The sequence below is a fragment of the Temnothorax curvispinosus genome, unplaced genomic scaffold (genome assembly GCF_003070985.1).
Source record: "Temnothorax curvispinosus isolate PA1 unplaced genomic scaffold, ASM307098v1 QBEX01006086.1, whole genome shotgun sequence".
Lineage (NCBI taxonomy): Eukaryota > Metazoa > Arthropoda > Insecta > Hymenoptera > Formicidae > Temnothorax > Temnothorax curvispinosus.
Genome location: NW_020215866.1, coordinates 76,300 through 98,948, shown reverse-complemented (window position 1 = coordinate 98,948; position 22,649 = coordinate 76,300). Strand labels below are relative to the sequence as shown.

General features: G+C 38.0%; 1 protein-coding gene across 2 annotated transcripts in view; it reads left to right on the top strand.

The window, feature by feature from the left end:
- The window catches only part of LOC112455435 (discoidin domain-containing receptor tyrosine kinase B-like), a 78,924-nt gene that overhangs the window by 39,400 nt on the left and 16,875 nt on the right, over positions 1-22,649 (top strand). For both annotated transcript variants that reach the window (XM_025017338.1, XM_025017337.1), the window contains exons 3-5: positions 16,388-16,490; positions 18,670-18,901; positions 21,371-21,518. In XM_025017338.1, coding sequence (XP_024873106.1) covers positions 16,388-16,490; positions 18,670-18,901; positions 21,371-21,518 — 483 coding nt within the window. The remainder of the gene's footprint in view (positions 1-16,387; positions 16,491-18,669; positions 18,902-21,370; positions 21,519-22,649) is intronic.

Genomic DNA, 22,649 nt, shown 5'->3' with positions numbered 1-22,649 from the left:
TGTCAGTGATATATACTCGAATACTTTAAGCATTCGCGTTTTATATGGCATAATGTTTACGATGTAGCAAGTATTAATTAAAAATAGTATTTTTAACTGTGATAGAGCCGTTGATAGAGCATTCTTCGAACTAGAATAACCGCGTAGTTCTTGCGGGCGAGGTGACAGGCAATAACAAAGAAAGTCTCGTGCAGTCAGCTGCGCGAGAAGTCAAACGATGTGTTTCCCAGCGAATTCCGGACTGTTGCAGCTGCGGAAAGCCCATTCTACGGAGATGCTATCCTTACCTTGCCTCATACCGCACCCGCGGCACTCTCCCCATCTCCTTAGCTCGTTCCTTCTCTCGGCTGTCAAATTTTTCATCGGGAGCAGGTGATTTCCGAGTTTTTATTTTCCTCGGGCCTGCACTACGATGGGGGTGCTATCACTCTGAAGTAATGACTCGCTATTCTCCATCCGCCCGGGGGATCAATTATTTTGAATCTAATGCGACAGGATAAATTGCATCCCGCGGAAGTCTCCTTGCGTCGACCCTCTCTCCTTCGATTCCTCCATTCCTTCCACCGGGTCGCCGGCGAAGGGAGCGGAGCAATTTTGCGCTAAGAGGCGCGCGCCACCTTCGGAAAACAATTCCCTCATTACCCCGAACCGAGGCCGCCTTGCTGCTTGTGCAAATTGGTCAGAGAGCGTGTATCGATTGCTTCGCGTATACATTGCTTCGTGTATACTGAATATTTGCAATATTCTACAAAATCACATATAATGAGAAGAAATTCAATGTGTTAAAAATGTAAAGGATATATTAAAATTCTAAGGACTATATAATGCACTATAATTATACGAAGCTAATTATTACATTCTTTAACATGAATCTAGAAAGTAATTACACTTTTAAATTTCCTATATTTTTTACGAATAATGTTAAATGAATCAGTATGCTATATAATTAATTTACCGTATTATTTATTTACAGATTCTTTCATTGTATTTATTGATATAAATTATAAATGTGAATTTAAAACATTTTGTTATGCTGCGTTGTAGAATGCCCAAATCACATCTTGTTTATAATCAGATTAACGTTTATCGTATGCATAAATTATCATAGAAAATCGTATACCGATTATCAACAAAATATTATCAACAAAAACGTTGAAATGAATGCCATGATTCTTGACTTTAGAATCATAAATTTGATATTTTTACTTAAATAAGAAATTCCAAAAGAACATGCAATGAAGCAAATATTAAACGCGTCGAAGACATTGAAAAGAAATTTAAATCGAAAAGCTTTCCAGAGTATATTCAACATCATCTGAATCGAAACGCTCCGATGATTTTTATCAAAGACGATCGTTGATTTGCGTTGAGATACTTGAGCGGCGTGTCTTTTTTGCGGTATAAAACTCGGCGAAATTCTTGCTTCGTCAATCGATTATCGGCATATAAAGCGCTATGGTTACCGAAAGAACGTTCAAGCTGCTTAAGAAGTTCCTGAGATTATTGACGTTTCCGCGAAGACCGCAATAAAAGAGCTTGTGTCTCTATTTCCACGTTGCTGTAATATGATGGTGTACGTGCCTAAAATATTTATGCATTTAAAATGGGACACGCGAATTTATCTAAAGGTACCTTGATTTTCACTTGGGTGTTAAAGATTTTTCTCTTTTCTCTAGTTTTTTTTACATCCTCGTAAGCCATCTAATATCTTTTAACCATTCATTAATTGAATTGAAGTGCTAATCCTAGATCACACACTAAACAGAAAATGCATGTACACTTGCGTCATCGCGTTACATGTACTACGTCATATTTTACAAAAGGTCAGCGCCATTACTCTTACACCTTCCTCGTGGTAACGACTTCCTCGAGAGACGACTTAATGGACGAAAAGTCGTAGAAGCGGAGGAAACGACGAGGAACACCTAGCACGTAGAACGCCGTTGACACAAATGCTCTGACCATGATTTAAGGATGTTTTCCACTTAGATCTATTAAAATAGTTACCTAACTTTAAAGCGTGTACTTATATTCAATAGCTTGATACGTCTACCAAAAAAAATAAAATCGCACAATGGTGATTGGTTAGAATCTAAACTAATATATATTATTCTATTCTGAATCTTTCGTTGTATCAACAGAAATAAGATTCAAAACCGATAAAAGGCAGATTGTAAGCTGATATAAAGGGAGTACACAGGGGGGACAGGAGGTATACAGGTATAGTGGAAGATTGGAGGGTAAAGGGGAGGATAAACGGGCGACCATTGTTGCGAGCTTTCGCCGGTGCTAGGTTCCGCCGGCGTTTTCCTCGTTATGGTAAATGGTCTTGTCTTCGTGGTTGGGCAAACAGTTACACAACGATAAGTGCTAGGCGGGTGTAGTCGGTCGCTGTCTCGAGACAGTTTCGAGGACCTCTGCTCTCTGTTCTTGCGTCCTTTGAACGAACGGTAGTTTCGTGACTGTCGTAGCCGAGATTCTCTGAAAGGTGTCCGGTCTCCGAATGACTGTTAAAGATGCACAAAGGTTCTCATTATCCGCGAGCAAATCGTTCCGTTTCGCGCCGCGGAAAATGCACGGATATACGTGCGTTATTACTTCGGGGATGTGTCTGTCTCGGCATAACCGACAGGGCAGTGAGATGAACGTAGAGGATATCTGTCAGAAGAAGCAACTAAACTTATACTATTAAATTAACTTTAGAGTAGGTACATGATGACTTCTAATAAAAGTTTGCAATGTTGGCGTAGTGTTACGAGAGATATGTATATAGGCGAATGGAAAACTATTAATGCATAAGACTTCGGTAATTTACTAGCAAAAATAATCGTCCAACAAGCGAGAAATTCTTCCCATACAGTTTCAATTTCTGGTTACTAATGTTTTTATATACTTATATGCCTTCATTACAGAAATTCATTGATTTTGGAAAATTTATATCACATATTTAAATATTAATAAAATAATTAAATATTCAATTAATTTAAATTAAATATCGAAAGATTGATTTTAAATTGATCACAGAATCTATAGATAAAAAAACAGTACATCTGGGTCATAATGTATATTTTATGTTACGAGGTCTGTCACGGAAGAAACTTATGATACTCATGATACAAACTCATGATTTGAATATGCAAATCACAATGGATTATTTTAGCAAAGGTATGCAAGAGTGTAATAAAACTTTTTAATGAAACTCTTCACAGTTTTCTTTAATACATTAAAAAATTTTTTCATATAAATATGTAAGCGATCGTAAACTTGTAAAATAATCTCGTGAGAACATGCTTTTGCGTTGTAAAGGACAAAAGCGGCAACCAAAATCGAAAAAGTGCTCTTGCTTAATGATTTAACAAATTTTCTTCTAAACCATTATAGACCGTAGTTCGTATCCGATTTAATATTCGACTGCAGTATCTCAAGCGTGATCGTTTAAACTTCATTCCAAAGCACTTCCGAAAAAACCCTTTATTATTCCAAACGTCTATTTTCATGCACGAGAATCCGTTCGAGAATGATCTATACATTTTCTTCAACGGGGGCTAGCTCTCATAAGTCGACCAGGAGCGTTTAACAACGTTATAACTTCGGTAACTAGGGCAAATTTGCCGGCAAAGGAGATTTCTACACGTCGTTCTACTTTCTCGCCGATAACAAATTAGCCAAGTTCAATATTTGACTTGGTAATGATTTCGGCATCGCTCGCATTACTTACATGGCCTATCCATATAGACACATAGCGTTCAGTGACAATTTACCTAGCTTGCAAGAAAATCAATCACAATGAGTGTTATCAGTTCATGAACGAGACTATAATGAGTTATAGTTTTCTCTCTTAGGATTCAAAGTTGATAATTTAACTCTTGTGTTTTTAATCTTCAAAATTGGAAAATTGTATTATGAATTTTTATTGAAAAGTCTTGTGTTGCAGCATCGAAAACACAAGAAGTTAATTAGATTGTTTTTTTCTTTATTAACATTAATATCTTTTGCTAAAATACTAAAATGTTCCGTATGTTTAATTACTACAGAATAGAATTGCTTGTCAATGATTTCTTCAATATTATATAAGCCATTTATTATTATATGAACCAAATGCAATGATTCCACGAATTAATATTAGCCGCTTATGACCATTATTGTCCTTTGTGAAATTTAATTGATTTCATTATCCGGTATTGTTAACAGAGAAATCATATTTGTGTAATATTCAACACGAGCATTTATTTTTCATGCACGCGCGATTACATTATGGAGGCTGATCAAAGGATGATTTAACTGTCAAATAATTAGAGGAGATCCGATAATTATAAGAAGATTATAGATTAAGAGATAATGAGAGAGATGGTATTACAATTCTCTTATCCCACGTGCATTCTTTCGACTTCGATTAAAATCCAATTCTTCTTCGTCGCCTAACACGTCATTGCCGATAGATCAAATTCGTAACACCTTGGCGGTGACTTTGATGCCTCGAGAAAAATTCCTATTTTCCCTCTCTCGCAGCCACCCTCGCTTTCTCACGTCACCCCGTTTAGCTCGATATCGCGTCCGACCTTTTTCCCATTTTCCACTAGACAATTCTTCCGCCTAGCCTTTCAATTTGAAATGCAGAAGAGTTCCAAGCATTCCCGACTAAATCCGGAATCGTGTTGTCGTCGGTTAATTCTCGAGCATGCTATTTTTCGCGCGTAATATCGCCTTTCCATTGTCAATTCCTCGTGTCATTTTTGAAATGAGATCAGCTGCACGGAAAGAGCATTGATATTGATCTTCATGCGCATAATTGAATTTAACATTTAACCATTTTGCTTCAAAGTAGTAATATTTGATGTGATTAACGCGACGTATCTATTTTAAATTAAAATTTTTGAAATTTTTGAAAGTACTTGTGTCAGTCTCAAAATAAACGACTTTTGACACAGATTTTTTATTAACAAAATTGATTATAACGTTAAAATTATTACAATGTTTCAATTAAGTTTATTTAACATAAAATATCTTTTTTGATATATCTAAAGTATGATGACATACACGTATGTTATTTATATATTTATGTCTAGCTTTTTCGATAGAAATCACAACTACATAATAATTAGGCAATAAGCAATAGAATATATTCTATAATATGGCAAAGTCAAAGTAAAGACATTTCCTCAACTACCGTTTGTCCGAGCGTCCTCTTTTCTCCCACCGTCGCTCAGCTAAATCGACCATCTGCGACAAGAAGCAGCCTGGCTTTCCTCGGATTTGAAATGCAGAGCAGTTTTCCTCGAGAATGAAAACCCACAGTGAGGTGGAAACGTCGTCTTGTCCAAGTCTAAGTCGCTCCGTCGGTTAATATCTTTGGGTCTTATCTTCTCGGAAATAAAATAAAACTTGCCCACGATGTGGCTCATTGTCTCCTTAGTCGGCATCTTTATTCGCGGTTACCTGTACCCATTCCTTTTTACCTCTAAATCAACTATTCCACCCCCGGAGTCATATTGGAAAGAGAATCCGTAATGCCACATTTAAAATCACAATCTGGATTTAACAAAAATCTTACAGCCTCGAAAATTATTCAAATGTTAGAACGCACTTATAATTTGCCTTTCGGGAAAGATGGAAAACAATGAAGAAAAATATGAAATGCATTTCTAATATCGTAAAATTCAAATAAATTTCATTAAGAAGACATTTATTTATACGGTTGACATTAATAATTAAACAAAAAAATAGAAAAATAATAACAAGCACATACCTATTATTTTCGCCTTTTTTAAAAAAAAGATCGTATTATATTAATAGATTTTAAAATTTTATCTTTATAAAAACATAACAATTTTGATTACAATTTTTATTCTTCTTTCTATCAATCTTATTGAGTTATTCATAAATATAAATATATTTAACATATCGATATAGAAATTCACATAGCTTGAAATTTTTTTGTTATATGCTACTCGCTAAGTAATACAAACAAAGAGAAAAAAATGTTAACCACATTTAAAATATAAAAATTATAATCTTATGAGTCATTCCATCTTATTCATTTTGTCACTTTGAAACTTTCGTTAAATTTCTAAAATATGATTTATATAAAATTTTAGCATTTTGTTAGAAAATAAGATAATACTTGAAGAAACTATTTATTGCACTGAGTTATGGTAGAACAAAATATAATGTAATATTTATCATTTAGAACTTAATCATAATTATGTGATTCTGAATTCTATTGTAAAAAATTGGACATAAGTACATAAATAACGTGTTTCATATTTCATATACTATAGAAAATACACGTTTCATATTGAATAAACTTAATTAAAAAGCTTTCGACATTATAATCAATATTATCAATTAGTCATAATTCATTTATCAAATTTCTTTATTTTGGGAATTATATAAACACTTTAATTTCGAAAATCTTATTTATTTATGTCGAGCAAATTGGCTAATCTCATACCATTTTTCTAATAGAAAATCGATTTCATTACAGATAAGTATCCTATCGGTGAGAGAACGAAAAAAAATGGTATTTCTCGTAGATCAACCTTTTGACTTTTATCTTTGCATAGATGAAAGAAAACGTCACGCTTCTAGTAGTTCATTGTCTTTTCAACTCATCTTTGCTTGTCTTTTCACCGTCCAGTCTTTCTCATCTAATCTTTATCCAACGCTTTGTCAGCAGCTCTTTCCTAGGCGAAGCAACTTGGAAAAAGGAATTCAAATGAGCGACACGATGAAAGCCAAGTTACAGTGGCATGCTTGCAAATAAAAAAAAAAAATTTGAAGTCATCCTTTAAAACGAGAAGATTTGACCGAGTTTATCTTTGAAATCCGTTGCAATATTAAACATCTTTGTTTCATATATGAAACAAAGATGTTTTATATATATATATAAAAGTAAACGTGTTCGCTATGCCACAGTAAGTCATGTTTCATGCATCAAAAAATACCATTTATATTATCCAACGAAAATACCTGCGGTGAAAATTTCAAATTGACAAATTATTTTCGTTGTATGGAAAATCTCTCTTTAAAACATGCTATAACAACATTTAGAATAAGGGCAAAGTTAAACGAACAATAATTTTACAAACTCAAAAAAATTTCTCTTTCCTCTGTAGCTCAGGAATATCTTTCTTTGTAATTCTTACGAGAAAAACGTTTCAACTCTTCGCTAACCACAAAATTTCAAAACCAGGCGCAGAATGTAGGTTCAACCGAATTGCCTCTTGAATACGCCAGAAATACGCGGAGATATACTCGAACCGAGCCGAGTTCGCCATACGCTGATGTAAGTAAAAACGCAGTGAAATGTTCAGGCGACCGAACCCGAGCGAAGTGCAATCCCCGAGCTCAGCGGAATACGTTTGAAAACCTGTTTTATTTGTTGCGTCGCGAAAAGCACACTCGCCCCCCTTTCCTCGCATTCAAAGTTTCGGCGGCGGCCTACATTCGGAAACCATCTCGTCGTCCTTCGATTTGAAGCCGCGGTAAAGCGGTTAATTTTCAGTTCTTATCTCCGTGATAGATAGATACGACGGAACACCGCACGGCGTGTACGCGATCCATTGTCTCTTCAGTCGCCGTCACCTTCGCGTCAGCCTTTTCTTCCAAGTCTTGTACAATCCCCCGCGGACCCGATTTTCTCAACATGCCCCGGAAAAAGGGTTTATACGACGGCGCGCGGGGGTTGAAACGTAAGAGCGTAAAAGGACATCGGGGGCCGGAGGAAAGGAGACGATAGAAATGAAGGGGTGGCCGCTGAAAACCATCTTCCGGATAATCGTATTACCCGCTGGCATTGTCTACGGCTAGCCAATTCGAAGTAATGAGACACAGTCGGTTGCGGAGAACAATCGGGCTTCCACCGGCGTGCAGGCGCCGCGACGTGCCTTCCTACCTTATCCCCGTCTTCCTTCTCTCTACTCGTCATCCTTCCCATCCACCCATCCACCATCCTTCCGCCCTTTTCCTTCCTCCCCCTCTCCCTCCCCATTCCCCTCTTCCCTCACCAGCAATGTTCTCCTTCACTCTCCTCTTTCGCGTCTGGTTCCTCCGTTACTATCTTCGCTTCACCCTTCTGGTTTATAAGGAACACGTCAATCCTACGACCCGTCGTGCACGTTAAGTCTCATCCCATTCCGTTCTCATTCCCCGCCAACAATCGAGCTTCGGGCCGTCCGCGCGCATGAACGCCTCCTCTTTCTCACTTTACGGAATATTCATAATCTATGCTATCTTGAACGCGTTACGTAGAGATGAGATACACTAGCTGCATCGTGAGTGCATCAACAATAGTGATTTAAATGGAACGATAAATCATAAAAATATTTAACAAAGAAAACATTTAACAAAAAAAAACATTTAGTTAAAAATGTGTATTTGGGCCAAAGCACATATGACAGTCGTAGTCGTGGACGTAAGTAACGCACAACCTTTGGCGTATCCTGATCTGTCAGGTCGGGGACTACGACCGTCGTATATCGCTACGCCATGTTATGTGCTTTGGCCCTTTATATCGTCTTATTACGTGGATCACTGATAAATTGACAATCGTAATTGAAGTAATTTGCAACAACTTTTAATTTTTGTATAAGCAAATATTTAAAGAATAGTTTTTAAGAATTTCTTAAATTTTTCTCTAGGATAACTTTCTTCAAGATAACTGAAACACGCGAAATATATTTTTTTATTTCACAATACCGGTGTAATAGTCGAGGGAATATCCTGTTTGTGTGCTCCTTGCTTCGCGTCGATCGATTTCCCCTCATCGCATTTTTCAATACTACCTCGTAAGAGACACGTCAATCCCGCGACCCATCGTATACGTTAAGTCTCTTATAAAAGCAACCACCTGAGGATAATTCCTCTCTTTGTTCCATTTTCCTTTCCCTCCTCGGTTTTCTTTTCTCTTTTACCATGCTTTCTACTACGTTTGTAAATCTCATTTCATCATTCGAAGACATCTGTTTTGTAAAATAACGTTATAGTGCTTTTAGAACTTTGGTAGAACGCAATTAATTAATACGCGACAATTTTATTAAACTCCGCGTTTTCCAAAATTATTTCTCGCGGAGGTATTTACGTGCCACGCATATATCCGTCTCTCGCTGTTTCGTAATCAGTACGTTGATACCTGTTAGTTCGTAAACTCTCTCCCCAGCATACTCTCCCCTTATTTTCCTGGCTACTGATTTCATCCGGGGTGTCGCTGCCGCTAATTAAAGTACACGATAGGAATTCTGTCACTCTACGATCACGAGTCTTTTCTCACTGCGCAAACTACGCAGACCGTAGGTTCGTTGCTCCCGATACAGAGAGTAACGTAATAAAATGTAATGAATAATGAGAATCGAAACATCAGATTTGACACGAGCAGAGAAAGGAAAACATATTCTGAAGGAATGGAGCTACTAATAAGAAACGACGTGTGTGCATAAAATGTATTTTGAATTAATTAATTAAATACGAAACGTAAATACCTGGCGTATTTGTAAAGTGCAATTACATGATTTGTAAATTTACCGTTTTAATCAGCGCGAGTCGCTTTACCTTCTTCCAGATTTTATGTGCTCTAGCTAATAGAATTCCGTCGTATGGATCGAAGGAATTTTCCCCACAGTGTCGGTGATACTGGTGATAGGAGTTCTACGGTAGCCTGAGATTCCGTTGTAAAAGATGTTTGCCGTTTCGCCGAGCCATTATATCGAAGATTATTTTTCTTATCACGCACAAAGAGGGAAGGCAGAAGATGAGAAATACGGCGTGCGTGCTTAAACAAAATCGCCGGCTTCAGGATAGTAAATTGAAGGAGATTTATTCTGTAAAACTTCGATGAGACACCACTCTTTCGTTATCGAAGATTACGCCTGTCAGATCTCGTGTCATAAAGCAAGGCTAAATTTTTTATCTCAACTAATATATATAAAACTTTATATATATATTAGCACATATACCATAAAATTTCTTATTTAAAAAAATTGTAATTCAGATTTGTGGAGCACTTAAAAATTCGTAGCGCCGCGCGCATACCTTTCAACGTGAAACTGTAAACGGGGCGAAAGCTTCGCGTAACATTTTCTGGGAGTGGACCGTACGTCCATTTCGTAACTTTACGATTTACGATGTGCGGAACACGTAACACGTAAACTCGCGTTCGCGTATTCCCCGTGTTCGAGCGGGACGCAATATGATACGGGCTCTGCCAACCAGAAACAGTGCGTGAGATTGGGGGGCGCAGAAAGGCTGATGCTACACGGCAAAATATGTAAATTGTGTTATGGGTGACGTGTCAATACATGATGTGTGGTATACGAAGATTAAAAAAAAATACCATTTTTTAATATATATAGGACCGCGAGCTATTTCATTCGTGCACGAAGACACTTTTTAATTGAACGACATCATCTGTCACAATGTTTTTTTCATTTTTTTTTTAATTTATTCTTGTTTATTTATACAATTCGTTTATTTTTGAAAAACAAATCAGAGAGTTACAAATGATAATCTTCTCATTCCACTTTTTATATAAAATTTTATATTTTATGTAGAATTTTGTACATGGAATTTTTCGAATTACTTGTGCAAAATTTTATATTTCCATGCTTCAGAGAAAGATCTAAAATCTTCATACATGTGAAATATCGTTCGATTTTTGTCGCTTCCTCGGAGTAATCCCCAATAAAGCTGGGCTTTTCGGATACATAGTGACATTCGGTCGGAAAGTATATCTCCGTCTGCAGCGCAAACGTATTGCCGCGCAACGTAATCTGGACCAGTTCTCCGTGAAAGAACATGAACATTAATTGCGAATAACGTTAATAACGGGGCCCTAAATTAGTGTCACCCGTTTAAATTTAACTGCCCCGTTGAAAACTGGTTTGGAATTGCTGTACGACGACTCCGCCTCTGGAATTCTATTGTAGTTTCTCTGTAATACACAAGCGCCGCGTTTGGTCTTTAACTTTACGACGTTCTTTCGACTCGCTCATTACAATAAACACGCCGTTACGATGGACGCCTCAGAAGCCACTATAGTATAGTGGCCGGTATAATACAGACTCCCGGCCTTAATATTCCGACAAAGTGGCCGGGAACAATTTCGCGCGACTCTAACGCCGGTGACATATTAAATGTGCGCGACTGCTTTCGCGTATAGCTTTGAAGCTTAATGAAAGATTCGTTAGCCATTAAAGATATGCGAGTCTCGAAAAAGCATCGCAAGCTCTTACGTCCGCGCAGTAATTTTTCAATAATATGAAATATTTAATATTTAATGGTATCAATTAAGCGTGTGCATTAAAAAAATATCTAATTAGCTTGTTATTTTATTACATGAGATACGCGATTATTTATTCACTTCATTGTAGCTCGCGCATTTTAACTCAATTACCATTATTCGCGGCTTTGGCTTCGCTGGCTTCTGAAATCGCGCGTGTACGCGTTGTACAATGATAACCCGATGAAATAAATAAAAATGGTGGAAGGTAATAAAGGCAAATTCCGCAAAACTGCACAGAACGCTGCCTGTGTGTAACGGGAGACATGTGATATTTCATACGTGAAAAACGTAGAGCCACGTACGTGGTATAATAAAAATCCTGACGAACCGGATGCTTGCATATCCGCGAACTGTACGAATATACGTCGCGTTTCCCCATCCTATTCATCGATATCCCCGCGGATCGGCAGTTGATATCAGGTAAGAAATTCACGTTCGGCCAGACACATCCATTTACGAGGTAAAATATAGCCTAGTAGCGTGATGGTTTTTCGAATGGCGTCGTCCCGCGACATCGGTGAGAGCCCAAGGGGTATATGTGCGCGCACGTACATAAAACGCGGATTTATGTATTATTATATTTACATACGTATATGCGTTTTCGTCTTTGAAAACTCTCGTACGAACGGGCCACCCCTTCTCGCAGTGCCACGCAGTGCCTGTCTTCCCGTCGAATTGGTCGACGGTGAGGGTACGACGGGTGGAAAACGGAAACGTGAACGTGTTTCGTGTTAACGTCGCCGCAAACACACTCGCAGATATGGCGATCTACGTATCTCACGGCACGTAAATCCGATCCCCCTACCACGCGGGACGGGCGACCAAGGGCTGTTGCGAAGTTCTGTCGTGCATTTCTGATGGCTATCATTTGGTATTGTAATCCAGACACCGGGACGAGAGCATGTACGCGATGATAATGGACGAATAATCGTCCAGTCCATCGACGTACCACCGCTAACACGATTTTCGAATTGCGCCTCGGACTATGCGATAACGAGCCGATGAAGCGACTACCAATTATCTTGTAATAAGCCTGAATTTTGCCTGCAAACAGAATAGGAACGTTGCCATCGAGCGTAACCGTTCTATCGTTCGCGATGTTTAGCAAATCGATATATATATATATATATATATATATATATGTCAAAGCGGTAAAATCTTTAAAAAAATTGTTCGGCAAATCCTTCGCGCGCTAAATCTTTAAATAACGCCGCTCCCTTCAATCGTTATTATAAATAGAAATCGATAACTCTGAAAAATAGGAGGCAGGTCAAGTGCGATTCAGAGAAACATGGCCGTGCTATCGAGTAGGATCAACTATCCCTGCAGTTCCATTCGTGCTTAGTTCCAAGGATTATAGGCGGAACACCTGACGTTCTCCCATCGGTCCGAACGAATCGAGAACCAGGCAGAAACAAACAAGAGAAGATGGAGGGGCAGGGGGAAGAGAGAGAGAGAGAGAGAGAGAGAGAGAGAGACAGAGAGAGAAAAAAAATATTTCACCCTAGCGTAGTTGAGTTCGAACAGGTAGCATCGACCCCTCCAATCCGGAATCCTTATTTCAAACGAGGACAAACAGGAGGAATCGCAGTGCAAAAACGAGACTCGTCGGTCACCGTACGCCGTTCATCCGTGCGGACAAACGTATATAGGTACCCGAAGAATGGAGAAAGCCGATTGTGCAGAGAGCATCGCGACAGAAAAGTTTCCAAGCCGGATTTTCATTCGATAGTAACAGGGGGACAAAGTGGACCAGGTGACGCGGTGAACACCTCGCAGGGAGCTTTACAATATTCGTGTGAAACGTTAACGTGCGCACGCGTATGGAATTAGCTCGACGAGTGCGTTCACCTGGTAAAACAATCGACTTGCACGAGACGTGATTTTCGAAAATCTGCTGTTTCGCGTAATCGCTGTACAAACTGACGATAAAATTAAAAAATAAGACAAAATAATCCATTTTTCTACGAATTACGAAAAAGCATCGTTGTTGCGCCCCACGTGGAAACAATAGGAACAAAGGAAAAACGTGTTAACGAGAAATATAGTTGCGAGAGTTTGCGATAAAATAAAATTTGTCGAAAATGTTGCGAGAGTTTGCGATAAAATAAAAAATTCTTCGTAAAATGAATAATGCGTATTTGAACGCAATTGTATATATTACGATAGTTTAAACTGCCTCAATACATCGTATGCGGATCTAACGTTGCGAGACTATGGAGGCGCCGAGACTCGCACCCGCCAGTCCTGAAGGTGTCTTCGTGGCACTGACTGTGGCCGAGGTGTCCGGATTTCCGGCTGTCGTGTCCCCGGGTTCGCCAAATTGCACGCCACCTGGCAAGACGAATAGTTCGACGTGGAATGCGTCGCAATGAATCCACGAAACGCCTCGTATACCACCGACCTCGCGTCAGAGGATTCTCCTCCACCCGGGACAATGGGCGCGAAGGTTGTTACTTACTGGTCCGAGAGAAGCGCATGAGCATTCAGACAAGTATGAGGTTGAATTATAGAAAACAGAGAATGATATTCCGGGAGATTATATTTGAAAGGTGTAGGCGGTTTAACGAACGAATTAATTGCTGGAAATCGTGTTTCCTCGACTATCGATCAGTTTTATAGGATCACTCGACACTCTAAATATTTCAGGCACAAAAAATCGAGTTACACATATTAACGTTGAGCATAATTTAACTAATCTTTTTATACACTTTTGTTGTAACTCATCGTGTCATTTTCATCGCGATTTCTTTATATTTGCAAAATTATCCTTTCGTTGCTTTATTCTATTTCGTAGCTAGCGCGAAAACGATATAAACGACAAATGGCGGCAACGCTTCTCTCGGGATTTGCGTTATTCCACGTCGTTTATGACTGGTGCGTCGGCTCCCACTGTTTTCTATCGAACGTTTGACATGTGTTTCTTTTCTCTTATCTGCTCTATTTGTGGATTGGAACAAAGCGCGAAGCGGAAGAATATTTGCGCAAACTGAAGGGAAAGATGGAGCGTGAGAATTCTATGAATACGTTTCCAAGTTAAAATGTCCATGCGATTTCTATGCGTCTCGCAGGTACGCCGAGTGTCCATCAGTATCCGCGGAGCGGTTACAAAATGCCCCTTGTTGCTACCGTAACGCAATAATCCGAGCACCATAAAAACTTAAAAGTGTAAAGCTATATCAGGTACGAAATTATCATGCACACTTTTTAAACTTCTTGAATTTAATTTAATTTTTCAATTTAATCTGTGTATGTCATTTCTCTTGGAGTTATGCTGACCGAGTAAATCGATAATCATTTTTACACCTCGTACATAAAAAGGACTCTGCACGATGCGCTTTATCCGTCTCATTGATTACATTGACTATGTACTTTTCATTGCTTAAAAAAGCAATTGCGACAGGTAAGAATGAAGTCAACCACATGACGGCTGACGTTATTAAAATACTTCCGCTGTAAATAGCGTCGTCTGACTTCGCAAACTAGTCGGTTAAATCCTCGTGAAAACGTATCTCATAGCGATCCTTTGTCACTCCCGGCTGATGTCCTCGCTTTCCTAACACCGCAAAGCTCTCTTACCCACGAATTTTCGACCCCACGCTGTTGAAAGATCTATGAAGTTTTTAGTGGATTTCGCTGTAACGACGTACAGTAGATTTTGATAGAGGCACGACTCTCTGAAGCCACCCAGAACCTGCTTTCGAGCGAGCCACGACAATAACGCGACAATCGCAATGTTTATTGCCCGAGTTCCTGATTTTACCTTCGTGAGAAGAAATTTCTTTCCGCTCTCCCGGCCGGCTTAGCCCGATCGTTTACTTCTTGGGGAGTTTCTCTAAGAGGGTTCGCCGAGCCAACATAAACCGCGAAGCTGACAGGCATGCGAAAAGATTTAATCGACCATACGCGCGCTCACGTTCGATTGTACGCTGCTTGAGATCAATAAGAACAGGCTCGTACGCGAACGATTCTTCCTGTTCGCTGATTTGAGAACCAGAAGATACGTTTCCGCGCGTTTTCCTCGCCTCCCCTCGAACTATTCGTTATTCCGCATAAATGCCACTGTATATGTGCCACTGTATATGGTCCGAAAATAAATCGCACGGCTGTAATGTTTCCTGGCACTCGTTGTATCGGAAACGTATAAGGACGTAACAAGTGTAATCCTAATTGTAACTGATACATAATATAAATAGAAGTGATGTAATCTTTTCTTTCGATTTCGGGGGAAAAAGATCTGAAAAACTGGATGGATTTAATCTGTACGGTAAAACATAAACGTCGCTACTGTATATATGTATATACAGGATTGATCTTTTCTTAATTGCAAATAAAATCGCGAGATAGATGGATCGCCGCTCGATCTCGTAGAACAAATTTATTCAGGGCAATTGATCCTCGCGCGGCAGTATGAAGTTTTCCAACGTCGGACGGAGCTTCGTTCGCGCGCGCCGCAGCTTTTTGTTGCCTAACGAAAACTTTAATGGAAAGATTACAACCGAATGACAGTAAACGTAACGCGAATTGAAACGTGAATGAGATCGCTGAAAGACTAATAAGTATAGTGATTGGATAATACCCCGGCGGCGATGCGCCTCGAGGCTTCGAGCCATTTGCCACTTATCCCCCAACTTCGCGAACAACGATTGCGACGACGACGTCGTAATTGCTGTTTACGTTCGTGATTCCTGCGGATACACTCCAACTTTAAAGAGTTCTCCCTACCGGCGCAATAGTGCGCGATATCACGCGCTATTGTTTCTTTTACTCCACTGTCTTTAAAAGGCATTGCATATCGTGCAATGCGTCGTTGTCTTTATGGAGCGCCTCAGAAAAGCCTCGACAGATCTATGTATCCATAAACAAACGTTATCGCGTTTCAAATAGCTTTATAGTTATAAAATTGTTATAATGAATATTTAATGTTAGCGCGAACAATAATTGCCAATCTACTCGGTTTTGAAAATTCAAGATAAATTCCAAACTAATTAATTAATTAATTTCCAAAAACGTGAATAAAAGTAATCGAGTATCACTGCAGAATTAATTTAATAATGAAGATTATATCACGAAATTATTAGCTCATCTATTAAAGTGTCGGTCATGTTCCAGAATCATGCAACCAGTCCTTGGGGATGGAATCGGGTGACATACCGGATTCAGCTATCACTGCGTCCTCGTCGTATGTGACGAACGTCGGGCCGCGAAATGGCCGGTGAGCACATTACTTTTACGACCCCACACCGCTTTCCGCAACGTTAAAGGATATTCCACGATTTTTTAATGTACTTGGAGAAGGGTAGGTCCAATCGTTTATCAGGCCGCGAGTTTAACACACTGACATCATCCGCTATGGATATGCCATGCGTCATTTTTCGTCCCCCCTCGCGTCTAATCCCCTCCTATATTTTACGTAGCTGTCGCGCGCGTTCTGTTTATAACTCAACGATCCTATTCAATCTATCTATCTATCTATCGCAAAAGTTTGCTTTTTCCGAGCAGTGACGATATTGATTTAACGCGCACCCGGATTTTAACTTATTCAAATCTAATTTCCTTGAAGTTACACGCCTAATACGCTTGTGACTATCAAATGCGCAATCCGATTACGAGAAATAGCAATCAAGTTTTATAGAAGATACATCTCTGCGAAGCAATCGCTGTTTGAAAGCGATACTTTCTAAATAAACTTACTTGATGTCCGCGTATAACATACAATAAAATGCATTGTATGTCAATTTTATTTATTTAATCGGCTCATTCAATCGATGAAAACGGGTAAATTAAAAAAAGTGGAAATTAAATTTTTTATTTGCTATACATAATAAATATTTGGCCCCATTTCGCAGATTGATTTTTTTCCATTAAAGTAAAATAAAAATGTATTGCAATATTTATTGCGCAAGTTGAGCTGTATTGTTATCATAATTAAACAAAATATGCACAATATGTAAATTGAGAAATGGATCCTTTCACCAGATTACATTTCAGCAGCGGATAATTAAAACAGTGGTAAAGGTGATCATTGATCAGCCGTCAGACGCGCCTGATAAATGACTATCCGCCTGAAGGTTTAAATACGTCAATTCGTCGGTCTAAGAATAGCTTGTATATACAACAACATATACACAAAAGCAGTTATTGTATAATCTCTGTATATTGTTCATGAATAGATGGAGAGATCGCGTATAATAAGATTATACTATAAATTCAATTATCCATAGATTCAATGTATATTCATCGTCTGGCTAAAGTTTCGCAACACCAAATCTTTGAATATAATCTTTAACGAGACGAAAAATAGTTCAATGTTACACATAATAGCACGAGAAAGCGCCACATTCTACACGTTTGCGGCTCCACAATATTAATAGAGAGCTTTGTTCGTACTTAGTTGACACTTCTCACGCATACAAAGTTTCCATAAGAGCGCAATTTACTTAATAATATGAAATTTCTATCAGCCGCGGCTACACGAAACTTTTTCCTTTAACAATGGAAACAATGGGATTTGTATTGAAGTTATGTAAAAACTGTAAAATGGTAAACGGATTAACGCGGCACGAACGCCGTCCCGGAAATCAATCGTCAGGTGGCCGGAAAAAGCGAGAATCTCTTGTCGATCTACGGACGTGAAGTTAACTTTGTTATTAAGTACGAGATGCCACTCGACCAGAAGCGATTGAGGTAGTAAGACTTTCATTAACGCCATTTAACACAAACGTAAATAATCGACGGAGGAAGAGAAAACGTGAGCGCGGAACCAGAACGGCTCGGAGAAGTAGAAGCGCGAGTAAATCACGGATTCACTGTTTAAGTACACTTTTAAAAAGGTGGAAGTTCTTAAAACCTAGAAATGGTCTCGTGAATTGTTCTTCTTAGTTGAAAGGATAGTAACTGAATTGTACAATATAATTGGCAGACTTTTTTATGCTCGGGAAGACTCGGTAAAACGATAATTCCGCGGCATTTTCGAAATGAAAAGTCTAACGACTCTCTTATGCATTCTTCGTTTGCAAAGTACCGCGTACGATTCAGTAATTTCGCGCACTTTTAGCGGTCGTAAATTATGCGCCACAATTTTACGAAATTGTCGTCTCACAAATATCTCTCTCTTGCGAATAATTTATCTTTCTTCATCCGGACTATGTTAAATTTCGAAACATAAATTATTCTACTTAATCTGTTACCGTAACAGTCAATAAATCGTATTAATTGCACAGTACAAGATTCAATTTATTACAATGAAAAAAGAATAACCCTTGTATGTTGAAAAATATAAATTTTAAAAGATATAAAGTCTTTAGAAAAACCACATTCTTATGAAATTATATTATAACTTTCAGCTGAAAGAGATTACTTTTTTAAGCACATTAATGATATATTTTAAATAGACTTCGCAAGGAGACCGCCGGCGGTGCTTGGTGTCCAAAAAGCCAAATAGAGAAAGGGGTTCGCGAGTGGCTTCAAGTTGACCTACAGAGCGCTCACGTTGTTACTGGTGTGCAGACACAGGGCCGTTACGATCACGGCCGCGGTCAGGAATATGTCGAGGATTACACTGTAGAGTATCGACGTCCCGGCTTCACTCGATGGCGCCGATATAAGCGTTGGGACAACAAAGAGGTAAGACAGGACAGGCACGGTCATGTCGATGATATCTGTAGCAGGAAAGGGGTCAGCGCAATTTGCCAAGTTCAACGCTCCCTTTCATTGCCTCTTCGATTAATTTGTATTGGACAGGTTCGATATTTTCCATTAATCAATGTAAATATTAATTAATATAAAAGAAAAGTCTTTATATTAAAAAAAATGGATAGAAGTAACATATTTTCATTAATAACTTTTTCAATAAATAATTTTTTAATTATTGAAAAAGCATTCTTACTCATTCTACAATGAAATAATTTCTATAAAATACGGTCATAATGTCTATTTTTATATCAATTAGTACATGCGAAAACTATGCTTTGAATAGTGTATTGCATAGAAGAGAGCAATTGCGGAGTTTGATTACAACAAACGTTCGATTGTAGAAGTGTTGTACGCAAGCTATCGAGAGTTTACACCGTGTCTCAATTGGAACAAACTCAAACAAATGTACGTAAACGATACGTAGAACAAAACTACAAAACCGATCGGAATCACGCGCCATGGTGTCAAATTGAAATTTTATTTCCATTGAAACGCAGGGCTCGAAGTCGCTTGTTAGTATAGTTACAGTTAGAACTTGGCACTCGCTTAACGATGCCTAATTGATGGAACTTTTCCCGTGTCAATTATCCGTAGGAAAATTTTATCACGAGTTAAAGTTTCTCGTAAAATGGGCATAAAGAGTAACGAACAATTTAGAAAATTCAAATAATGAGAGAAAACAAAAGATAATAAGTCCCTCACTATGACGCGCTATATGATTGTTAAGCCAGCAATTGTGCATAAGTATATGTATAAATATATTAAAATATATGTATAAATTTAAAAAAAATGAGAAAGTAAATATTCAATTTTTACAATTTATCTCAAAATTCTATTATAAATACTCATAAAGCTGTAATTTAATTAATAATTTAATTAATATGTAATTTAACTTTTGTTTGTGTAACGCAGTAGAAAATAACTGGATATTCTTTTACATACTTTATTACCAGGAAACCAATAATCATTCAGCAACTATCTCTCAAACAATAAAGTATACAGTTTAAATGAAACATATCTTTTTACTGTAATATCAAAATCCTTCTGTTTCACGGTTGATCGGAAAATATTCTCAACTTTGAGTTCGATTTGGCGCAACCCTCCTCCTACCGTTCGCGGGATCCAGTCGTGAAACAGGGAAGTGAGAAAGCGGCAATCGATAAGCGATCTACTCTCGTGCTGGAATTGCACGTTATGTCTTCGTACCGTAACGTATGGTTAAGCGTCGCTAAAAGTGCAACTTCCCCTTTTCGAGAGCTAGACGTTTTCAATTTCTCCCTTTTCCCATCTCTATCGGACCCGTCCTTTTCTCGCGAATGTCGCGTATTGAACCACGCATCGCTGCCTTCGACATTACGCACCTCTACCGTAAAATTATTTCTATCACATAATCTCTGTTTATATCACGATCGACATAACGTCTGCGTAAATGTATTATATTTTTGATTATCCCCCTCATACGCAGCAATTTTAACTAGATTATTTTCACAATCTAGTTGATATTGATTGTGAAACAAATGATGAGATAAATGATAATAATTATATGTGTAACTACATGACAAACGTAAATAACTTTTGTATTCTCTCATATTTTAACGCTTGTACACTCTACATCGCGCAACATTTACTTCATTATATAAAACGGTAAATCCTCCCTTATTAATAATTCACCGCGGTAGTATCAATGCGACTGATCATAATATGTAAAATAAAGCGGCGGCTAATGTAATGATATAGTCGTTGTGTTATATTTACGTCGAATAATCTCTTATCGTTTAATCGCATGCTCATATGGCACGATAAATGAGACTAAATTAAGATGAAATGAGCTGAAGCGTATAGTACCGCAAATAAGTTTTGCATATAATTGACTTCCGCGGAAATACACGAACGTCTCGTTATACGTTAATGTCAATTCAACCGGAAATTTTATACCGAAACGGAATTTTGTTGAAAAGTTCGTATTTAACGCGATGTATTATCGCCGAGATAACGTGACTGTCATCGATACCAGACGGATATTCAGATATTTCCATCAAGGGAAAATTAATGGCGCCGCACATTTAAGCACGCATACATTCGCCAGTATTATATTAACTGATTTCAAAATTGAGATGTCTATAATAAGTACTGGGAAATTTCCGGGCGGAATGCCCATTACCATTAAATCGCATTAATGCTGTATGGTTCTCGCAATAATAGTCATATTATTGAACTTACAGTTACTTGAAAAAAAAATCCATCTTTCTCGTCATTCAATATTAAATAAAAAAAAACTTCCTTGTTTTAAGTCAATGTCGTTAGTCAAATATCGAGCCTCACGTTAATTGACACGTGAAAAGTCGCTCTTTCATTTCTTCAGTCTTCTATTTTATTAATATGCACGACACTAATCCGTAGGTTTTAGCCGGGAATAGCGACACCTCCACCGTTGTATCGCACAATTTGATTCCACCTATCTTCGCCAGTCAAATCCGGATTTTACCACACTCGGAGCACAGACGTACGGTTTGCCTTCGCATCGAACTCAAAGGATGCCGAGACACGAGTAAGTATGAGGAAGGTCTACAATTCAAACTATTTTACACTTTTAAAATTAAACAACTTATTATTAATATTCCAATTTTTAAATTTGATTTTCTCAGAAATAAAACTTCGCGTGAAAAAAATTTAATTTACTTTTCTACAATTTATCGTTGCACAAAAAATCACTTGTTTCTTTAGTTTTTAATATCATAATTTTAATTGAATCTTAGATTTTGAAAGTATATATAGATAAAATAAATAGTTATATACATATATATACCTACAATTTTACTTATATTATTTAAATAAACATGTTTTATAATATATCTTCCATAAAATAAACTGAGTAATTTTAGAGACAATTGGCGCGATGATGACAGTTGTCAATAATATGTTCATCGAAAATTCTCTTACGCGGATAAGCAAACGTTTTCATTAGCCATCATCTCCCGTCAGGTAAATTTTTGCGTATACCGATTGCTATTCACACAAACTCATTTGGATATTATGTAATCAAATTATCATTGAAAATGACATAACTGACATTATTCGCATCGAATATTATTACTAACTCGTGAGTACTAAAATATGAGTATATGCGTCGCTAACAAATCAATAAGCACGACGAACAAAACGAAAATGACATTAAATAATCCATAAATACATTTCTTGTTTCAACATCATGCTTATATGGCGCATCAATTTAATTAGGAAACATTCAAAATCGCGAATATGTATTCGAGATCGAGACCATATATGCAATGGCGTTGCACATGGCTACGCGAGGATGACACGACAATGTTGCTCGAGTGGACACCTGACGATTAATTTCCAAATTGCAATTTCATTCAATTTGCCGAGACGCTGTTGAGACGGCTACGCGAAAGCAGGGTGCCGTTGACTCTAACTACAGTGCTAGATCCCATTAACGTTCGTAACAGCGTTATACGGACGATCTCATTCCATAGGTCGGCTTCGTACATTTGTTTTCAACCTAGTTCCAGTACTTAATGTCCCTTATATAATCAATGCACACTGTTAGCGCTCGTGCAGTATATATACGCTGAGGCAATAACAGTCTCGTCGAGAAAATTTGAAATTTTCCCCGACTTCTCTCGATTTTCTCGAGTGTTATTATCAATGCATAAACACC